General features: G+C 41.3%; 1 protein-coding gene across 1 annotated transcript in view; it reads left to right on the top strand.

The window, feature by feature from the left end:
• Window positions 1–19,596, top strand: part of LOC134568831 (flavin-containing monooxygenase 5-like) — a 35,673-nt gene extending 16,077 nt beyond the window's left edge. The window contains exons 3-5 of the mRNA XM_063427516.1: window positions 3,901–4,063; window positions 6,202–6,344; window positions 19,393–19,596. Of these exons, the coding sequence (XP_063283586.1) occupies window positions 3,901–4,063; window positions 6,202–6,344; window positions 19,393–19,596 (510 nt within the window). The remainder of the gene's footprint in view (window positions 1–3,900; window positions 4,064–6,201; window positions 6,345–19,392) is intronic.
• Window positions 19,597–21,755: the final 2,159 nt, after the last annotated feature.

Raw genomic sequence — 21,755 nt, 5'->3', positions numbered from 1 at the left:
GATTGTACAGCAAATGCTGATGCCAATCATTGATTATGGGGATGTAGTATATGCATCTGCATCGCAATCCCACATTAATAAACTCAACACATTGTATAACTCGTTCTGCCGATTTGTGCTACAATGTAATTACAGGACCCACCATTGTGACATGCTAAAAGAACTAAACTGGCTGTCACTAGAAGCCAGACGCACCCTTCATCTTTCCAGCCTTGTGTTTAAGAGTTTTTCTGGGAAACTCCCACCCTACCTGAACGCAATGCTTTCCCCAGCTGTTCCCACTTCCTACAACCTCCGATCCAGTACCAACACTTTACTTAGTCTACCTCAATATAAAAAGAAAGCAGCCCGATCCTCCTTCTCCTACAGAGCACCGCATTTGTGGAACGACCTCCCGCACAAATTAAAATCTTCCCTAAGCTTAAAGTCCTTTAAGAGATCCCTCTCTACATACCTCAAAACAGAATGTACCTGTCATGGTTGATTATATATTTCCTACCTGTTCTATGTTAAATTTTGTATATATTGTACATTAATATTGTATTTATATTTTATTGTACACTAACTGTAACAATGCAATGATTTGTGGACCCAGGACATACTTGAAAACGAGAGAAATCTCAATGTATCTTTCCTGGTAAAATATAAAATATTTTTATAAATAAATAAGGGTGAAAATACAACACATATTCTATGTAACTTAGGAGGAACCTGGTTCCATCTGTATATAATCTTTAGATGTTATTCTAACAGAGATATGCAGTGGATTTTTTTTTTTAATTGGATAGTAGTTTGTTACCATTCATACCAATTGAGATCCTTTTCCCATTTCATAATGGGGGGGGGGGGGGATTTTTTTTGGTATCTAACACTCCAACAACTTAGAGGGTCTATTAATTAGACCTTCAGATCCTAATCTGTCTAAATAACCATAAATAGAATGATACTTAGATAGTGTTTAATTCTTAAATAGCAAAAAGTATCTCTATAGGGTATGCTATATTTATTTTGTAAACTTGGAAAGGTAAGCATTTTATTTATACCCAATTGCCTCCAATTATACATATCTATATCTATCATGTTGTACGGAAGAGTTTCTATAGGGGTATGTATAAGGATATAATCTGAAAGGTTTAGTTTATACTTCAGCGTTTAAGGCATCAAACATATCCGCTATCAGTTGGTTTCGGGCATTTCTTTGATTTGGTTTAGTTCAGCTGTCCAGAATATAGTATTTAAATTACCTTAAAAACAATTTTCTTGTTCGATCTGAAACAAAGCATTAATTTAGATGTTTAATTTAGCATTTTACCATTACATTAGCAACTAAACTGGTTTGATGTAACTTTGCAATGTCCGGAAAAGATATATCGCCTCTGTGATATTCTTGGACATTTATTAGTCCATATACAATTTGAAAATAATCTTTGATATTGTAAGATCCAGTCATCGCTTAATCTGAAGGGTAGAGATCTTAACAAATATAGCAATTTAGGTATGGAGTATGCATTAGAAGTGTTCAAAGCCCCAGCCAGGAAATTACAATTTTGCTCCAAATATTCAATTGTTTTTGAATTGAACATTATAGATCTTCATAATTACACAGGATTATATTCTGAATGTTAATTTGATATCTAAATATTCAATGGATTCACGGTTCCAATTAAAATGGAAATTGGATTTAAGGAGAGAGAGTTCAGCCTCAGCTAAGTTTGACACTGAAATTTGATTTTTCTTTAAATTTATTTTATAAGTAGAAATATTTCCATATAATTCAATGACTTTTAAAACCTCTGGAATAGAAGTTGAGGGCCTTACCAGGGACAAAAGCACATCATCAGCAAATAGAGATATTTTATAATCTCGATCAGCAGATTGGATCCCATATATTTCTTTATTATCCCTAATCATGATGGCTAATGGCTTGATGGACATAATATGTAATAATGGAGCCAATGGGCATCCTTGCCTTGTACCATTATTTATTGGAAATATGGCCGATTCAAAAAAGGGATTTATAATTTTTGCAGATGGTTCTGAATATAATGACATAATTTTGTCCTTAAAGGGACCTTGAAATCCGAATTTATTTAATACTCTATCTAAGAATCTCCAGTTAACCCAATCAAATTATTTTTCAGCATCAATGGCTAAGATTAGATAAGATAACTTTTGATGATCAAATTAAGTATTCTACGGATATTATCCGTTGTACCTCTGTCCCTGATGAAGCTCGACTGGTCTACCATAATTAGGTCATAGATAACTAACTTCAATCTGTTTGCAAGAATATGAGAATACATTTTTATATCTTAATTTATTAAAGATATCGTCTATAATTTATTGTATTTGTGGAGTCTGTTCCTGGTATAAGAATTGGAATGATAGATGCAGTCAGCATCTCTTTAAGAAAGGGATTTGTATTAAAAATTTCCAGAAATATTTTCAATAATAGGGGTCCAAAATATCAGAATATGTTTTATAAAACACAGCTGAAAAAGCATCCGGTTCCGGAGCTTTGTTGGATTTAAGATTTTTTATTTAATTGGTTATTTCCGCAATATTAAAGGGTGCATTCAGCTCTCTAAGTTTTTCCTAGGATATCACAGGTATACCTAAAATCTAATAAATCCCTCCACTATGTTTCAGTATTTAACCCTGCCTTTGCCAAGCATTCTTCAGTTTCTTATTAGATTTTTGAAATCTATTTTTCCCTAACTTTGTTTTAACCCTTTATTTGCATGTCGTGGTTATGGTACCACTGTGGCATGCTGTCTCACTAGTAGGGTAGTGAAAACATTTTAAAACTATTTCAGACATACCTGACTTCTCCAGGCCCTGCTATCATTTCAGTCTTCAATGAGATATATATATATATATTCCAATATCATTTTTTAACCTATCTGGTTGTCATTCATTGGCTAAGAGTGCTAGCTGACTCGCAGAACCAGTAGATTACTATAATGTTTAATGTTTAAGCTTCTGATGCATATATGAAATCATACAGAATATATGGAGGCTGCAGAAATGTCATGTTATCATGTTATGCATTGCATATTTTTTTTTATCGGTTGATATATTTGAAATTAATTATATAATTGATCTATCTTCAAGCGTCATCATACTTTCAGATTGACTTGTGCATTTTGGTTTACATTTTGGGCAATTCTGTTACTCAAAATTGCCATATGATCGAATCACTAAGAAACAGTGGACGAGTCGTTTCATTGGTTTTGTGATTTGGAGTTCCATCCATGGTTTCGACAAATGATATGATTGATAGGAAAACGTTGATCGATGGTTTGGGGACAGCCACTAAATGTGGATTTTATTCACAGATCAAGCGTGAAATGGCTAACAGAGGGAAAAGCGAGGAACCGTAAAAACCAAAAATATATAGATTTTGTTACTGCTCTTCATTTTTTCCCTATATTTGTTACTACTTCTCTTTTGATGTGTGAACAAAATGGTGTGACCCTGCTCCTATCAGTGTACTGTGAAACATATGCATAATATTTACATTTCGCAGTACACTGATTGGTCAATTTTCACCCTGTTTTGATTTGTCCAAATCATTTTTCCTGAAATGATCGCATAAACGATAAATGATCGCATAAACTAAATTCATCCGCCCCTGAGCTAAATATTTTTTTCCAGACACATTGATTCAGCCAAACTGAATTTGTTTTCAATGTATAAGTTTAGTTTCAGATTTCAAGACATTAGCTATAGCCCAAGGCATACGAAAGAATGGAAATGATGAAATACATTTTTCCTGCTTTGTAATCTGTTAAACACCATCATTTTGGTTAACAATATTTGCAAGGTGTATATGGGTGTCATGATAATATCGCACAGTGAAGCATGCTGATTAATATCTAATGTCTTCAATATATATAGACCACAGTTTACAGCATAAAGAAACGTCCTAATTTCACCACCACTGGGAAATGGATTGTCATCATAGAGTGTGATGGAGAACAAGAAAGAAGAGTCTTCGATGCCGTAATGGTCTGCACTGGTCATCATTCGACTCCCTACTTACCACTTCACTCTTTTCCAGGTAGAATGTATTAGTAAAATATCATAAGGTTACTATTATAGACATGACAAAGGACATTCGAGTTTAATTCAAGCAAGCAAGTGAAGCAAGCTCAGCAATACACACCCGGAAACCAATTTCAATTCCTGCACGGTCAGTGTAGCCTTTCGTCCTTTCAAGATCAACAAATAAAGTACAATTGAGTTGGGTAATAACACCTAAACTTTAAACCAAATCAAATTGTGTGTCCTTGCTGTCCAAATACTTTGCTATTAACTGTGATTGAATTAAGTGCGGTGGGAAATAATTCTGATTGGCCTCAGCATTTCAAATGTACAAATATGTGCGCTGAGCTACTTTCAGTTTTAATGTGCATGCATATGAGGTTTAATGGAAATGGATTAATTGTCATGAAAAGTATGGAGTAGCATTGTAGCATTAATCACAACAAAGTGAGATGAAATCTTTTTGGTATTAACTAATCCCTCTGTAAAAGGAGTTAGTCTGACAGCAGGCATATAACGGCACATTCATTTTCCACTGCTAAGTTTCTACAAAGCAATAATTAATAGGAAAGCCCATATCCCAGATCTTTCAAAGAAGATAATCTATATTTTCCAAAGAAAGTGAAAATGGGAAAATTCAGAATCACAGATAACACAAAACAGCACTTTACAATTATGCAAACAAGAAGTGATCTGTGACAACAAGACTCCTATAAACCAAAGCATGTCAAAAAGCTGCTACCACACTAGTGTACGTTTCTCCCAAACTATACACACTATCATTTAGAAAAAACAAAACAAACAACTGAGTGGAAAAATCCACCACCAGTAAAATTAGTGGAGTTTATTTGAAAAAATACTTATCCTTATGTATCGTAAGGGTTTCTATATAAAAACAAAAATAACAAGAAACAAATATAGTGTAGTACGTTTTTTTTTTTTATCACCTTTACTAACTGCACTAGATGCTTTAGTTGTGTCTCTGTTCTTCCTTTGTGCTGGTCTGGTTGGAAGATAGAAGAGGGACAGTGTCACCATAGTACACACCTACATGAAGGAACCGAGCTTGTGTGTATCCAGTATATTTACCGTACACTTTATTTATTGACACTTACTACACTATATATTTTTTTTTTAATTATTATTTTGTTTTTATATCACTTAGTTATATAAACTCTTTTAATACATTAGGGTAGTTTTTTTTTAGTTTTTTTTTTACAAATTACAGCACTTATTTTACTGGTGTTGGCTCAGGTAGTTTTTTTTTCTTGTTTTTTTCTACTTTACAGTTATGCACATACAGGCCACCCAGCAGTCCAAATTTTGTCAGGATAGTCCCTGTATTTGGGGACACTAAGGAACTGCCCACAAAGAGCATAGACAAAGCAAATCATTAGATGCACTTTCACTATGCTCAGGGCACTAGAATATATATCAATGAATATCAATGAAAATCATTACTATATATGGAAATGTTCATAGGCTCCAAATGGTATATACAATCATACAGTTATTGACTTGCAGGCTTACTATAAAGCTGAAGGAGATGTTACAAACTACCGGTATGTACAAGGCAAAGGTAAAGGCTGACAGCAGCTTGCTTGCATTAATGACACAAGGGCTCCAGAATCTCCATATAAAGAGGAACCTACAACTTAAATATATTCATAGGTTTTTATTTGTGCTTACTTTAACATTCCAAGAACAAATTTGAGGATGAAACTTTAAGGTGTCTTACCAGTTAATCCTTGATTTGCTTATAATGACCATTACCAGGTAATCATTGATTTGCTTATAATGACCATTACCAGGTAATCCTTGATTTGCTTATAATGGCCATTATGATAGTAGAGTGATAGAGAATTGTTGAACTTTAATATACTATTTATAGCACACCTATAAGACAATCAAAGATGAGTTGGAAATGTACATAGATGGATACTACATTCTAATACATTATCCTGTAATATAGTTTAGTATCCTACGTAAACCTTTATGAAGAAATAGGCTTGAAGATTGATGATTAGGGTTTGTTTTACCCAGATAGGCAAGTCTTGCCAGACATTCCTAGAACAATAGCAACTGTTTGAGTTTTCTGTTTCCAAAACAGATCATAATATGTACATACCATGTCTTGTTCATTGTCTCCATAAGGAATAGAGATGTTTAAAGGACAGTATATTCACAGCCGAAACTACAAGACTCCATATGATTTTCAGGGAAAAAAGGTTCTAGTGATTGGAATTGGGAACTCTGGTGTGGACATTGCAGTAGAATTAAGCAGGACGGCTGAACGTGTAAGTGTTCTTCATACAAAAACAGAATATCAGCCATAAAAGAATATGTGTCACATTAAAAATAGTTAGGTGTTTATTGTAAGAGGATCAGATGCACATCCATTAATCCATAGCTGATTGTGTAAATTTCAGTATACAGTTTATGCTCTGAAGACTTTTGTGCATAGACCATATTTAGATAGCCCTGAATAGCAATTAATATACCAACAGGGTTGTTCACTAACATAAGAATTGCCAGCAATTTAAAGTTAATTTTACATTTAAAGGACACCTGTCATCACATTTTCATTTATCGTCTTTTTTTTTTTTTTTATATAATTTTTTTTTTTGGTTATGCAGATAGTTACAGCAGTGCTTGTATTGCCACAACAGCATTCACAAGCTCGATCGTAAGAGTAACATGAGTATGGCATGGTTACAACTTGCACATTTTATTTATTTAGTGGTTCAAGATCGCAGTTGGATTACTTAAGCGTGGAGCCTGAAAATTAACTGGGTGTGCGATCTGACAATATAGTAGTTTAGTTGAGAGTTAATCTTATGTGCCAGTTATGTGACAGTGTGGAAGGTGTTGAAAGGTAGCTTATTCCCATGCTTGGGGAGCATCCCTGTAGGGTATCCACGAGGTTCACTGATTCTCTCAGTCCCGCCCTAGGTCACAGGGTCTGCAGATTGGCGTTGACAGGCTGTCCGGTCATTAGGTGGGTATGAGCTCGGTGCTTTTCAAGCCACAGTGTCCAGGTGCGGGCTGCATTTAGTGGAGTTGGTGTTTGAAGATGGCCTCTCTGGGCACTCCTCCAGTGTTGATCGCGGGCCTCAGTTGTGGGAAGCGCTGGTAAGGCGTGCTCAGGTGGAGCAGGCACTGAGCCTGTTTCAGGGGATTGCCGCTGCAGTGTAAGTACCTGTCTGCGGTCATATTCCAGATGTGTTTACAGCTCGGGTTATGTGGTTTACTGGCTCTGCTTCAGCGCGCCATAAGGGGTTCATCCTCTCCTTTTCTGTCAGTAAGGTTATTGCGCCGCCATCGGCAATTTTAAGGAGGCCGCGTGGGAGGTGCTTACTTTCAGCGTTGATTCGCCTAGTAGCGATGCTGAGATGTTAGCTTGCCTGGTGGGGACCGGGATGACCCCCGTCGGTCCAAAGGGGGGGTGAACGAGGCCGGGAGGGCGTCAGCTATAGTGTAGTTTTGCATTAGCCGTGGCGGAAAGCGGGGCAGCGGCCGTCCGCCCCACTCCCCTCCTGGGTAGGCCTCAGTCCACAAGCCCCAGAGCATCTCTCCAGGACCTAGAATCACCTGTATCAGGTGCTCCAGCTGCACCGGGACACTCCAGGACCTGGTGCCACGAACTTCCAGGGTATTCCAAGCAGAATAAGGTGGCTATTTGCCCAAAATTAGCTCAGGAGCCATAGTGACTTGCAGCCTGCTAGCCTGGCCACCTGGCCCCGCCCCCATTTATCGTCTTTTAAAAGCTTATTACATTAAATAAAACTCAATTAAATACTCTTTTTTTGTTTTTTATGTTTTCTTGATAAAGTGTCCCTTTTTTATCTCATTGGGCAGTCATGTTTAGTCAGATGCTACTGTTATCTAACCAATTGCTCATCATATGTGCCTGCTGCTGTGATTGGTCTAGGTGAAACTGCAGTAGTAGTGAAGTTGAACAGCTCATCCAATAACAGTAGAGTCTGACACAACACGGCTGCTAACCCATATAAGAAGTGCAATTTTCTTGAAATCAATATACCTAATTTTAAAAATACATTTCATTAACTATAATGTGGTGGAATCTCGGTAAAAATAAATTTAGTAGGCCGAGATTACCACGTGGCATGTGTACGTGCATATGCTGACGTATCGATCAGTTGGTTGCACGTGGCAAGATACGATCAGTAGTGTACGGAGCATGTGCAAGAATACAGGATATAGTATTCCCCTCCTCCATTGTGCTGGACAAGCCATGCGGTCAAACAGGAAGTTAATTCTTATTTGTGTTGATTGGTTAAGAGAATGTGCGGGTGGAGCTTAATATGGGAGGAGTTATGTGCCTATATAAGGAGCCTGCACTATTGTCCGGGACTCAGAACTTGTGGTATTTTGGTGACGCTAGTCCCTCTGAGTCCCGATCGGTGATCCAATAAAGAATCTCTTCCTTCCTGAAGAAACCTGTGTCCATCTCTCTGTGCTTGGCTTCCGTCAGTTTCTCCGGTATCATTTGGTGCATTGGCCGGGAAGCTCATCGTTCAACGGTAGCTGAGAGGCAGAGGCGTGAGACGGTCTATCTTTGCCCACGTTCTCTACGGCTGCACCCCTGAACTTCTGCGTGGACCTCCCTTCGTCTCGGCGCCACTGGGCCGTTGTCCAGGAGATCATCGGCCTCTACGTGAGAAGTGCTGGGGTGTCCCCGTCGATGAGTGTGAACTCAGGTTCAGGAACGAGGAGGTAAGACAACTGCTGTTTTAGACGGCAGGACCCACTAGGGGTATACCGATTGTGCGGTAGGCCCAAAGGGGTTTTGAATCTGTGTATCTGCCCCCTCTGTCGGAGGGAAGGAGCGAAGGCGCACCGCTCGATCGAACGCTCTTTAGTCAGACCGTTTGATTCTGTTAGTCAGGCGGGGCTCTGGTGTAAATAGCCCTAGCCGGACACCGGTGTCTTGTCTAGACTAGCGTTCTAGGGTGTATATTTTGTTCGCTAGGTCGGAGGGACCGGGAGACTAAGCGGCGTCTGTGTAAATTCGGTTCGCTAGCTCTCAATCTATCTGGGCTAAGTGGGAAGGCGTGTAAATTTGGAACCCACTAGACTTTTGATAGTGCGACTAAGAGGCGTCTGTGTAAATTCGGTCCTCTAGCTCGCTATATATGTGGTGATTGGGCAGTGTGGCTAACCAAAACGTATGTAGATTGTTTTTAGGTAGTCCATTCAAGGTACTGGCCAATAGTTTAGTTGGGAATTGTAAATGTGTTAACGATTGTTTAGTAAAGTGTATATCTTGTTAGATAGCGCGAGCTCAGCCGTCTAGCGAGAGTGTTAATAGTGTGTTGCTGTATTATAGTGCACGGTACCATAACCCTGTATATTTACTGACACTGTATATAAGTACTAATCATTGTCGTCCATTGCATGTTTAACACCATAACCACTAATAATTGTATTGTGACCTTAACTTGTGCTTTGACCTATGCTAACCGTACTGTAACTGCTATTTGTAAAAGACGATGTTACTGGGGTGTGTTATAGACGGGTAATTCGTATATAGAGAATTATAGCGTGGGTGACTGTATAGTTACGCCAAAGGGCATAATATTGATTATATAGTGACTGGTGTAACAGCTGTGTGTGTACGGGAATTCCCTGAGTGTTTATTGTTATTGTGTACGTTTCACTTGGTAACTGTACCACGTGGTGCTGTTGCCAGAGGAAACGGGTGTGACTGTTGAATAGTACGCGTGTATAGTATTCGTTGTCGACGACGTTCCATTGTTAAGTATGGGTGCGTCGCAGTCAACGATTCCGGATCCCTTAGGTTGTATGGTGAAGAATTTTAAAAAGGGATTCAAAACTTGTGATTTTGGGGTTAAAATGTCTCCTGTACGTTTGGTCACTTTGTGTACTAGGGAGTGGCCTACTTTGGTTGCGGCATGGCCGCCACGTGGCAGTTTGGATCCAACTCTGGTACAGCGCTTACACGTGGCTGTATCGGGTAGGCCTGAACTTTACGGCCAGTTTCCTTATATTGACTGTTGGAGACAGGCCGTAAATGACTCGCCAAAATGGCTTCAGACATGCCACGAGGAGCAATGTCGCCTCATGGTAGCTAGGACTTGTTTGTCCACTAGGACTGGTGTTAGGCCCATTTTGGACACGCCCCCTGAGTCCGAGATCCCTTTACCGCCCCCTTACTTTCCGTTAAGAGGAAGTGACGCAAGCGCAGGAAGTCCTGCACCCCTCCCCTCATTACCCTCATCCACTTCCGCTTCCTCCTCCAGTACAGGATCCACCCCCCCTCGTACTAAATCTCCCCTTCCGGAATCAGAACCAACCCCCATTAAAAACGAATATCCTGATTTGGCGCCACTTCAGACTTCCGGTCAAGCTTCATCTAGCTCGACTCGAAGTGTTTTATTTACAACCTTTTCCCAAAACCAAGTTCCCACATCCCCATTCCCTATCTCTCCCCGACCGGAACCCATGACTGACGCCCCTTTACGTAGCCCCATCCAAACCCGACAACTGACCGGTACCCAACAATTAAAGCACTATCAGATGCCTCTTCGCCTGAATCCTGGGTCAGCCTATATCGATGCCGCAGGACAAATGGCACATGCTGACCCAGTCTTCGTATATGTCCCATTCACTACAACTGATCTTTTAAACTGGAAGACCCACAATTCCTCGTATACTGAGAAACCACAAGCTATGACTGATCTGTTCACCTCAATAGTACAGACGCATAATCCGACATGGGCTGATTGCCAGCAGTTATTAATGACTTTATTTAACAATGAGGAAAGGACAAGAATTAATCAAGCAGCCATTAAAGCACTAGAGGATAAAGCCCGTACTTTAAACCAAGCCAATCCATCAGCATGGGCCGCAACACATTATCCCAACACCGATCCCGATTGGAATGTAAATGGTGCTGATATGGTTCAACTCAGAGCCTATAGAGACGCTATAATTGCTGGCATGAAAGCAGGAGGAAAGAAAGCTATTAACATGTCGAAGACAGTTGAGGTGATTCAGAAAAGCAATGAAGCGCCCAGTGTCTTTTATGACCGATTATTGGAGGCATACCGCTTGTATACCCCCTTTAATCCGGAAGACGCAGATAATTCCCGAATGGTGAACTCCGCCTTTGTCAGCCAAGCTTACGGAGATATTAAGCGCAAGCTACAAAAGTTAGAAGGGTTTGCAGGTATGTCCATCACCCAACTAATGGAGGTAGCGAATAAGGTTTATATGAATAGGGATACAGAAAGTAAGAAAGAGGAAGAGCGCAAGATGCGTAGAAAGGCAGATATGCTAGCGGTAGCGATCGCAGGCGTAGATAGACGGGGCCCAGATAGAGGCGATAGTAAGTGGAATGAGGAACCTCTAAGTAGAAATCAGTGCGCTTACTGTAAGGAAGAAGGGCATTGGAGAAATGAGTGTCCGCGAAGAGAACAGTCTGAGAGAGACAGACCTAGGACAGGTTATGGAAACTTTAGAGGCAGAGCGAGAGGTAGAGGAGGCCCCGGAGGGAGTAATGGTAATAGAGGGAGTAATGGGAACAGAGGAAGTGTTAGAGAAGACAGGTATATTCCAGCAGCGCAAAGGTCCCGCGATAGAGAAGGTAGGGACTTTGTAGGATTGGCTGACACGGTCATGGAGGACTATTGATACCGACCGGGCTCCATCCCCCTTGGTCGAGCGGAGCCTATGGTCGATGTATCAATAGGGGGAAAAAGGAGTGCGTTCATGATCGACACTGGTGCTGAACATTCAGTGGTGACTAATCTAGTTGCTCCTCCATCTGGAAGGACTATTACTGTGATAGGAGCAACTGGAAGAAGTGCTGAAAAACCGGTTCTTAAAAGTCGACTCTGTACATTGGGAGGCCACGTAGTAAAACATCAATTCCTTTATATGCCTGAATGTCCAGTCCAATTGCTGGGACGTGATATGCTATCTAAATTACAAGCGCAGATTACGTTCCTACCAAATGGAACAACATCTTTAAAGTTTAACGGACCTTCAGGTATTATGACTTTATCCGTACCAAAGGAAGAAGAGTGGCGACTTTATACAGTGTTGACTAGCCAAAACCCTAGGAGTGATGAATCCTTATTCAACATACCAGGAGTTTGGGCAGAGAACAACCCACCAGGACTGGCCCGCAATATTCCACCTATTAAAATCGAACTAAAACTTGGGGTTTATCCAGTAAGCCTAAGACAATACCACATCCCGCAGAAGGCTAAGAAGAACATCCAATCTTATCTGGATAAGTTCATACGGTATGGTATCCTAAAATTCTGTACTTCCCCCTGGAACACCCCATTGCTGCCTGTTCAAAAGCCCGGTACAGATGAGTATCGACCTGTGCAGGACTTGAGAGCAGTCAATGATGCGGTTGTTAGCATACATCCAGTCGTGCCCAATCCATATAACCTGCTTGCTTTAATTCCGGGCGGGGCAACCTATTTTACAGTCTTAGATCTCAAAGATGCCTTCTTTTGCCTCCGAATTGCCGCAGAAAGTCAATGTATCTTCGCTTTCCAATGGGAGAACGCTGTAACGGGCTCAAAACGCCAAATGACCTGGACAAGACTGCCCCAAGGGTTTAAAAATTCACCTACCCTATTTGGTTCAGCTCTAAGTCAAGATCTACTGGATTTCGAGTCTATCCCAGGAGAGTGTGTATTGTTACAGTATGTAGATGACTTGTTGATAGCAGCAGTTACAAAAGAAAAATGTCAGCAAGCAACGCACGATCTACTACACATTCTCTGGAAGGCAGGATACAAGGTGTCTAGAAAGAAGGCTCAGTTGTGTTTGCCAACTGTCAAATATCTGGGATTCCATATCTCTGAAGGTCAAAGAATTATGGGGCCAGAGAGAAAAGAAGCTGTCTGCCAAATACCAATACCCAAGAATAGAAGACAAGTGCGAGAATTCTTGGGGGCAGCAGGCTTCTGTAGGATATGGATTCCCAGCTACGCGATACTGGCAAAACCTCTGTACGCAGCTATCAAAGGTACAGAGCATGACCCCTTCTTATGGACTCAAGAACAGCAAACGGCATTTGAAGATGTGAAGAAGGCTTTGATGAGTGCCCCAGCATTAGGTCTACCTGATCACACACGACCATTCTACCTGTATGTACATGAGCAAAGAAGAATGGCTGTGGGAGTATTGACACAGTACTTGGGATCATGGCAAAGACCTGTTGCCTACATGTCTAAGCAACTGGATGCAGTGGCCAGCGGACTTCCACCTTGTCTAAGAGCCGTAGCTGCAGCCGCCCTGCTAGTAGCTGAAGCCGATAAACTCACTCTGGGTCAAGAACTTTATGTACGAGTCCCACATGCAGTACAGACGTTGTTGGATTACAAAGGAAATCATTGGTTTAGTAATAGCCGTATGACCAAGTATCAAGCAATGTTGTGTGAAAACCCAAGAGTGCATTTAGAGACTGTAAACACCTTAAATCCAGCTACCCTTTTGCCACAACCTACTGAAAGTCAACATGATTGTTTGGAAGTAATGGATGAAGTATTTTCAAGTAGACCAGATCTTCGTGATTTTCCCATCCAGAACCCCGATGTTCAATATTACACCGACGGCAGTAGTTATGTGAAAGAAGGGATCCGCTATGCAGGATATGCAGTGACAACAATAGACAAGGTGATAGAAGCTCGGCCACTGGCGAAAGGAACATCAGCACAAAAGGCAGAATTGATAGCACTGACACGAGCGTTACAATTGGCTGAAGGTTTAAGAGTGAACATCTATACGGACTCCAAGTATGCGTTTTTAACCACTCATGCCCACGGAGCTTTGTATAAAGAAAGAGGACTACTGAATTCAGAAGGCAAAGAAATCAAGTACGCAGCTGAAATCCTACAACTAGTGGAAGCAGTGTGGGAGCCGAAAGAAGTCGGTATTATACATTGTCGAGCGCATCTGAGAGGAGATGGTGATGTAACCAAAGGAAATCGGATGGCAGATAGTGCAGCTAAGCGTGCTGCTGAATCAGGAAGACAGGAGTATGTGGGGCATATAGCTGCTCTAATACCAACCCCACTGTCTCAATAGACTCCAGTTTATACAACTCAAGAAGAGGAGTGGTTAAAGACTGAACCGGGAAAGTATTTGGAGAACAAGTGGTATCAGCTAGAAGATGGAAGAATAGTCATACCAGCATCACTAGCAGTAGAAATTGTCCAGAACTATCATAACGGGACACATTCTGGGAGAGACAGTACAGAAGAATCTCTTAGGAAACATTTCTACATACCAAGATTGTCCAACTTGACTCAGGCCATTGTACGTAGATGTGTAACGTGTGCTAAAAATAATGCAAGACAAGGACCAGTAAAGCCACCAGGAGTCCAGTTTATGGGGGGACTCCCCATGTCCGATCTACAAATAGACTTTACAGTGATGCCTAAATCGGGTGGACATCGTTACCTGTTGGTAATTGTGTGCACCTATTCAGGCTGGGTAGAAGCATGTCCTACTCGTACAGAGAAAGCAGGAGAAGTTGTGAGATTCCTGCTACGAGAAATAATACCCCGATATGGACTACCCTGTTCTATAGGATCGGACAATGGTCCAGCTTTTGTTCACCAGTGCCTACAACAACTGACTCATATGCTTGGTATAAAGTGGAGGCTTCATACGGCATATAGACCCCAGAGTTCTGGTAAGGTAGAGAGAATGAATAGAACTATTAAGAACCAGTTGGCTAAAATGTGTCAGGAAACCCAACTTAAGTGGAACGTTCTCTTACCCATAGCTCTATTGCGAATCCGCAGTACCCCTACCAGAAGGATGGGCCTCTCTCCTTTTGAAATCATGTATGGGCGACCACCTCCCGTACTTGGTAACTTAAGGGGGGATTTGAGTCAGTTGGGAGAAGGAATTACCCGGCAGCAGGTTGTAGAGTTGGGTAAGACTATGGAGGAGGTACAGAAATGGGTACAAGATAGATTACCTGTGAATATTTATCCCCCTGTTCATAGTTATCATCCAGGAGATCAAGTGTGGATTAAAGAGTGGAATAATGTACCGTTAGGGCCCAAGTGGAGAGGTCCTTATGTTGTTCTTTTGTCTACCCCTACAGCGATAAAAGTGGCCGAAGTGACTCCGTGGATACATCACTCCAGGGTTAAACCAGCAGCAGTCGATTCTTGGCAAGTTACAGCAGATCCAGAGAATCCCTGCAAGATCCGGTTGAAACGCACTACTCAGTCGGAGTAACGAGGAATTATTGTGGATTACAAATTTTATTATTTTTGGGATTTGGTGCTTGAGTGAGAAGGCCATAATAAAGCCTGTCCGCTTACCAACACATAGTTTATAAGCCAGGAAAGTCTCGAAGGGACACCTGTGAAGACGAGCAGAACTCCATTCCCTGCAGCCCTCACATCCTGGAAGCTGAGGTGCCTTCGCACGGACGAAGACTGAGGATGACGGCGAAAGATGTGTTTTTAATAGTGTTTATTTATGTGTGTTTTTATATTCAGGAAGGTAGAGGTACCGACACTCCTAGCTGTGAGGTGTGCATTAAGACTACGAGAACAGGTAACCATATTTCCCAAACCCTAATTTGGCATTCACAATACGAGTGTAAAGGAGATGTATCGAGATGTAGATACCTAAATATAGACTATAGTGTGTGCCATTTAGGAGTAGGAGAACCTAAGTGCTTCAGTCCAGAGTATCAACCCCGTACAATTTGGTTGACTCTCAGGAATGGAGATCCTCAGGGGACCCTAATTAATAAGACAGTGTTAGAATCCGTACATTCTTCGGGTGTTCTGCTATTTGATGCATGTAAGGCGATATCAAGTGGTAGAAAGCCGTGGAATGTATGTGGGGATCTTAGATGGGAGAGGACGTATGGATCTAACGATAAATATATTTGTCCCAGTAGTAAAAATAAATATGTGAGTCCTAGATGCCCAAATAGAGAGTATAACTTTTGCCCATATTGGTCTTGTGTGGGGTGGGCGACTTGGGGACAGACAGTAGATAAAGACATGATAGTGACTAAGTTGCCGACTAGCCCATATTGTAAGTCTATGGAATGCAACCCAGTCCATATACTTATAAATAACCCCGACAAGTTCTTAGACAAGTATGGCAATTTATTTGGGTTTCAGATATACGGGACGGGTTTAGATCCTGGGACAATATTGTTTATAGGGATAGAGACTGATACGGTATCCTCCCAGACTCATCAAGTATACCATTCCTTTTATGAAGAGATGAGTATAGATAATAAGATCCCCCATAATGCTAAAAACCTGTTCATCGATTTAGCTGAAAGTATTGCCGGTAGTCTTAATGTTACCAACTGCTATGTGTGTGGAGGTACTAACATGGGAGACCAATGGCCTTGGGAAGCAAAGGAGGTAATGTCCGGTTCTGAGGCAGTTGACCAACTAATATCTACACAAGCCGATTATCATATGAGTGTTAGAGGTAAATCTGAGTGGAGATTAAAGACCTCCATCATAGGTTATGTTTGCATAGCAAGGAAAGGAATAATGTATAATACTTCTGTAGGAGAATTAACTTGTCTAGGGCAAAAAGCTTATGATGATGATACTAAAAATACAACTTGGTGGTCGGCTTCAAATGTCTCAGAACCATCTAACCCGTTTGCTAGATACGCCAATTTAAAGGATGTGTGGTTTGACCTATCTATCACATCTACCTGGAGAGCCCCAGCAAATTTGTACTGGATCTGTGGTAAGAAAGCCTATTCGGAGTTGCCACAGGACTGGGAAGGGGCATGTGTGTTGGGTATGCTCAAACCATCCTTCTTCTTGTTACCTATTGAAACAGGTGAGACTTTAGGTGTTAAAGTGTATGATGTGAATCATAGGAAGAAAAGGGGACCCATAGAGATAGGCGCCTGGGAAGATAATGAATGGCCTCCCCAGCGTATTATAGATTATTATGGGCCAGCCACGTGGGCAGAAGATGGTACCTTTGGTTATAGAACCCCTATTTATATGCTCAACCGCATTATAAGATTACAGGCGGTGGTTGAGATTATCACTAACGAAACATCACAAGCGCTCAATCTCCTAGCGAAGCATAATACCAGGATGAGGACAGCAGTATACCAGAATAGATTAGCCTTGGATTACCTTTTGGCAGTAGAGGGAGGTGTATGTGGGAAGTTTAACCTAAGCAATTGCTGTCTTCAAATAGATGACGAAGGGCAAGCAATAGCTGAGCTTACTAGCCATATGGTTAAACTAGCGCATGTGCCTACTCAGGTATGGAAAGGGTACAATCCAAGTAGTTGGTTTGGTAGCTGGTATGAGTGGTTTGGAGGGCTTAAGGCAGTGGTAGGTGGAGTCCTACTGATTTTAATGTTGTGTCTACTCCTACCGTGTCTTATACCCTTAGTAGTTAGGTCTGTGCAAAGCCTGATAGAAAATATAGCAGAGAGGAAGGCTGCTGCACAGATAATGGCAATTTATAAATATAAGGCTCTAGATCAGGGAGAACCAATGCAGGAAGATGAATGTTGAAGATTCACATCATAAGATAAGTCTGGTCTGGTTCAAGGTAACTTGCGGTGTATGCAAACCAAGGTTAAGTGATGCCTCAAGTAATTGTAAAATATAAAGAGGCATCAAAGGGGGGAATGTGGTGGAATCTCGGTAAAAATAAATTTAGTAGGCCGAGATTACCACGTGGCATGTGTACGTGCATATGCTGACGTATCGATCAGTTGGTTGCACGTGGCAAGATACGATCAGTAGTGTACGGAGCATGTGCAAGAATACAGGATATAGTATTCCCCTCCTCCATTGTGCTGGACAAGCCATGCGGTCAAACAGGAAGTTAATTCTTATTTGTGTTGATTGGTTAAGAGAATGTGCGGGTGGAGCTTAATATGGGAGGAGTTATGTGCCTATATAAGGAGCCTGCACTATTGTCCGGGACTCAGAACTTGTGGTATTTTGGTGACGCTAGTCCCTCTGAGTCCCGATCGGTGATCCAATAAAGAATCTCTTCCTTCCTGAAGAAACCTGTGTCCATCTCTCTGTGCTTGGCTTCCGTCAGTTTCTCCGGTATCAATAATACCCTTTAAGAAGCAAATGTGGAAATTTGATGACAGTTATCCTATTTAGACAAAAGTAGCCATATTAGAAGCATCGCTGACATGGATTATTGTTCCAGTCTCTTTGAGAGGATAACCCCATAAATGTATGTTTGTTGTCTGTTTAAGTACAACCTATCCATTGCATACTTTCCTACTCTGTTCCACAGACACTCCATGTTTAGCTTTTTACATTATCCCTATAGGAACTTAAATAGGAAATTGCTGAAGGTGCAAACAATTATAAACAGTGATTCACACTAGCGGAATCCTGCTTACCCATTCTAAAAATGGTCCACATCACTTGGAGTATTGTACACAGTACTGGAGACCGTATCTTCAGAAGGATATTGATACCTTAGAGAGAGTTCAAAGAAGGGCTACTAAACTGGTTCATGGATTGCAGGATAAAACTTACCAGGAAAGGTTAAAGGATCTTAACATGTATAGCTTGGAGGAAAGACGAGACAGGGAGGATATGATAGAAACATTTAAATACATAAAGGGAATCAACACAGTAAAGGAGGAGACTATATTTAAAAGAAGAAAAACTACCACAACAAGAGGACATAGCCTTAAATTAGAGGGGCAAAGGTTTAAAAATAATATCAGGAAGTATTACTTTACTGAGAGGGTAGTGGATGCATGGAATAGCCTTCCAGCTGAAGTGGTAGAGGTTCACACAGTGAAGGAGTTTAAGCATGCGTGGGATAGGCATAAGGCTATCCTAATTATAAGATAAGGCCAGGGACTAATGAAAGTATTTAGAAAAGATGGGCTGAATGGTTCTTATCTGCCGTCACATTCTATGTTTCTATGTTTCTATGTTTCTATGTTTCTATTATCATGTTCCAGTGGATGGGTTTTGGTTCAGTCAAACCATTTAAAAATTATTTAACAACACTAGAGGTACTGCACACATAGCCTCCTTGTTTAACAAGCTCTAGTAGATATAGCTCTTGGGGTGTCCTGAATTATTTAATTTCTTTATTAAACTAACTGGGTACTAAACATAGGCAAATATTGTAGAGAAGATATATTTTCATCGACACCACTTTTTGAATTGCCAATGCATAATAATGGATAGTGAACTGCTTATGGGTTGAAAGAGGATACTTTTAACAAATGGAATATACACAGTACATGACCTGTGTAGAGATAGAAAATAAATAGAAATAAATTGTTTTTCATTTGAGTATTCTGCTCCTCTTTACAAGGTCTTCCTTAGCACTAGAAAAGGAGCATGGATTGTGAATCGTATATCTGATGGAGGATACCCTGTGGACATTGTACATTTGTCTCGTTTCAGTAATACGATCGAGAATATATTACCTTCATTCCTCATTAATTATATAGCAGAATCTTCTCTTAACAAAAGATTCAACCATACCAACTATGGAATTGTTCCCAAACACAGGTGAGGTAATATTACATTCCAGAGAACAGTTTTGGATTAATCATGATGTTTTTCTCCTGTTCCATTGTCCATGGTGAGATTTGTCATGTCCCGCTCCCAGGGACACCAGAGAAAGGTTCCCTTTAAGCACAACATGAGTATATCATAAGACAAGCTTACACTGCGTAAATTGGACTCTGGGCATTCAGTCTATAGAAGACTGCTCAGGTCGAATTCTGCACGTGGGCAGACATTAGGGAGACTGTCAGAGGATCTCACGGTCAAGCTGAAATGCATGCCTTTGTCAAGGAGCAATGTCAACTGCAGTGCCTCTTACTAGCCGTTTGGCGCTGTCTCACATTACTGCTTCCCTCATAGGGAGGTTTGCTTGATTGCAGATTTTATTATATCTAGGGACTTCTTAGATAAGATAAAATTATGTTACAAACACAAGTTAAATCACCACCATAACAATTTCCTTCAAGTATAGAAGGGCATTAGCAACTACATTCAAAATATTAATGCAGTTCTTTTCAGGCACTCAAACACAAAATAAACAGTTTATTTATTTATATTTATAAGCAAACTGCCTTGTAACGTTAGATGAGTAAAGATAAACAATTTAAACTTATACAGCTTAATTTAAATTATACAGTTTTAAACTAAATTTAGAAGCTGGGGGCGGGGCCTGAGCTTCATGGCGGCTGGACGTGCCTCGTGTGAGCTCCGAGCTCAATCTTCTTTTCTAGCCCGAATTAAAGCACTCCAGCCAGCCAGAACCCACAAAAACGCCTGAAGCTTGGTCATACTTACATCAGGAGCCAGCCGAGGTGCCCCCAGGTCTGCCGCCCTCGGGTGCACGGAGCGTCCGTCGAGCAAATTTAAGCTAATCGCAGAAACACAGAAACACATCAGATGGCGGCCCAACATACCCTACAGGACAACAACTCCCAGCAATCCGAGCCGGAGCCTCTAAGCCCGGCACAGATCACTCAAAGGAGACTGGACAAAATTTTTACCCGTTTCTGGGCAGGATTGGAGGCACGCCAAAAAGCAGCCAAGCCCCAACACCGGGTGGACGACTGGGAAGCTGAGAACCGGACGGTAAGGGGGCCCCCTATGATCGTCCATGTATCTAAAGTACATAAACCCCCGTCCATCAAGAGATCACCTAGGCCGAGGGCCGCAAGGGGCAGAACCTCACGGCACCGTCCACACAGGCGGAGGATCATCCGCTACAAGCAGCCACCTAAAACCAAATCCTCCTGCTTACCCCTTAGAGGGGAGAACAGGGACCCCAGGAGCCCCCAGGTCCACGGCACGAAGAGGCTGGCCTGTCAACCGGCCTGGGGCTGGAGGGATGCACAACAGAGCCATCAGAAAGCTACAGCCACCCTCATCCTCAGTGCACAAGACTCACACTTCCCATCCATGGGAATAGGCTGAATTAACGCCCGCCGCCCAAAGCTGTACGGCCACCATGGGACTAACACCAGTTGACACTGCTGGTACTTCCATATATGTCTCACACGGGACAGCCTGACTGGGTTTCACATACGCATGCATGCTGCAGCTGTCTAACTTTTATGTTTTGCTTTACCTGCTTTTGTGTTAAATGTTTTCTCAGGCTAGCTTGATCTTAAACAATAACGTACGCAATATTTTTTGATGCAGTATCTCATGCGTTATAAACAAGCGGACGCTATGAACCCAACCAGGGTATTGGATGACTATCCTCCAGGTGGAGCAGGGCAGCCATCCTGAAAGGACCGAACCATGCCTTTAATGTTTATCTTTGTTTGTTTTTCACTTATGACGTTTAGCACTGCAAAACTCCCTGACCTAAGGCAGCAAGAGATACTTAAGCTGGATAACCCTCTAACTATTCTCCTAAAACCCTGACTGACACCTAGTTTTGTTTTTAACCTTATATGTCCAGGCTGCGTTAATGGTACTTATAGCCACTCATGTTATAGTCCAAACCTCACATAACTGTATAGTACAGTGTTTCTATCAACTGACTACTCAGTACAAGCATAAGCATTATCACACTTTAGACAATTTTGTTAAAGCTTGTTTAGCCATGAACGCCAGACCTGACTATGAAGCCTATCTTTATTACTTTTGTTTATTATCTTTAAAAAAAATGTGCAATTGATCTACATATGCCATGTACCTGTGTTT

This window comes from Pelobates fuscus, chromosome 7 (genome assembly GCF_036172605.1).
Source record: "Pelobates fuscus isolate aPelFus1 chromosome 7, aPelFus1.pri, whole genome shotgun sequence".
Classification (NCBI taxonomy): Eukaryota; Metazoa; Chordata; class Amphibia; order Anura; family Pelobatidae; genus Pelobates; species Pelobates fuscus.
Note: the sequence above shows the minus strand (reverse complement) of the source record. Positions and strands in the feature narration are given on the sequence as shown.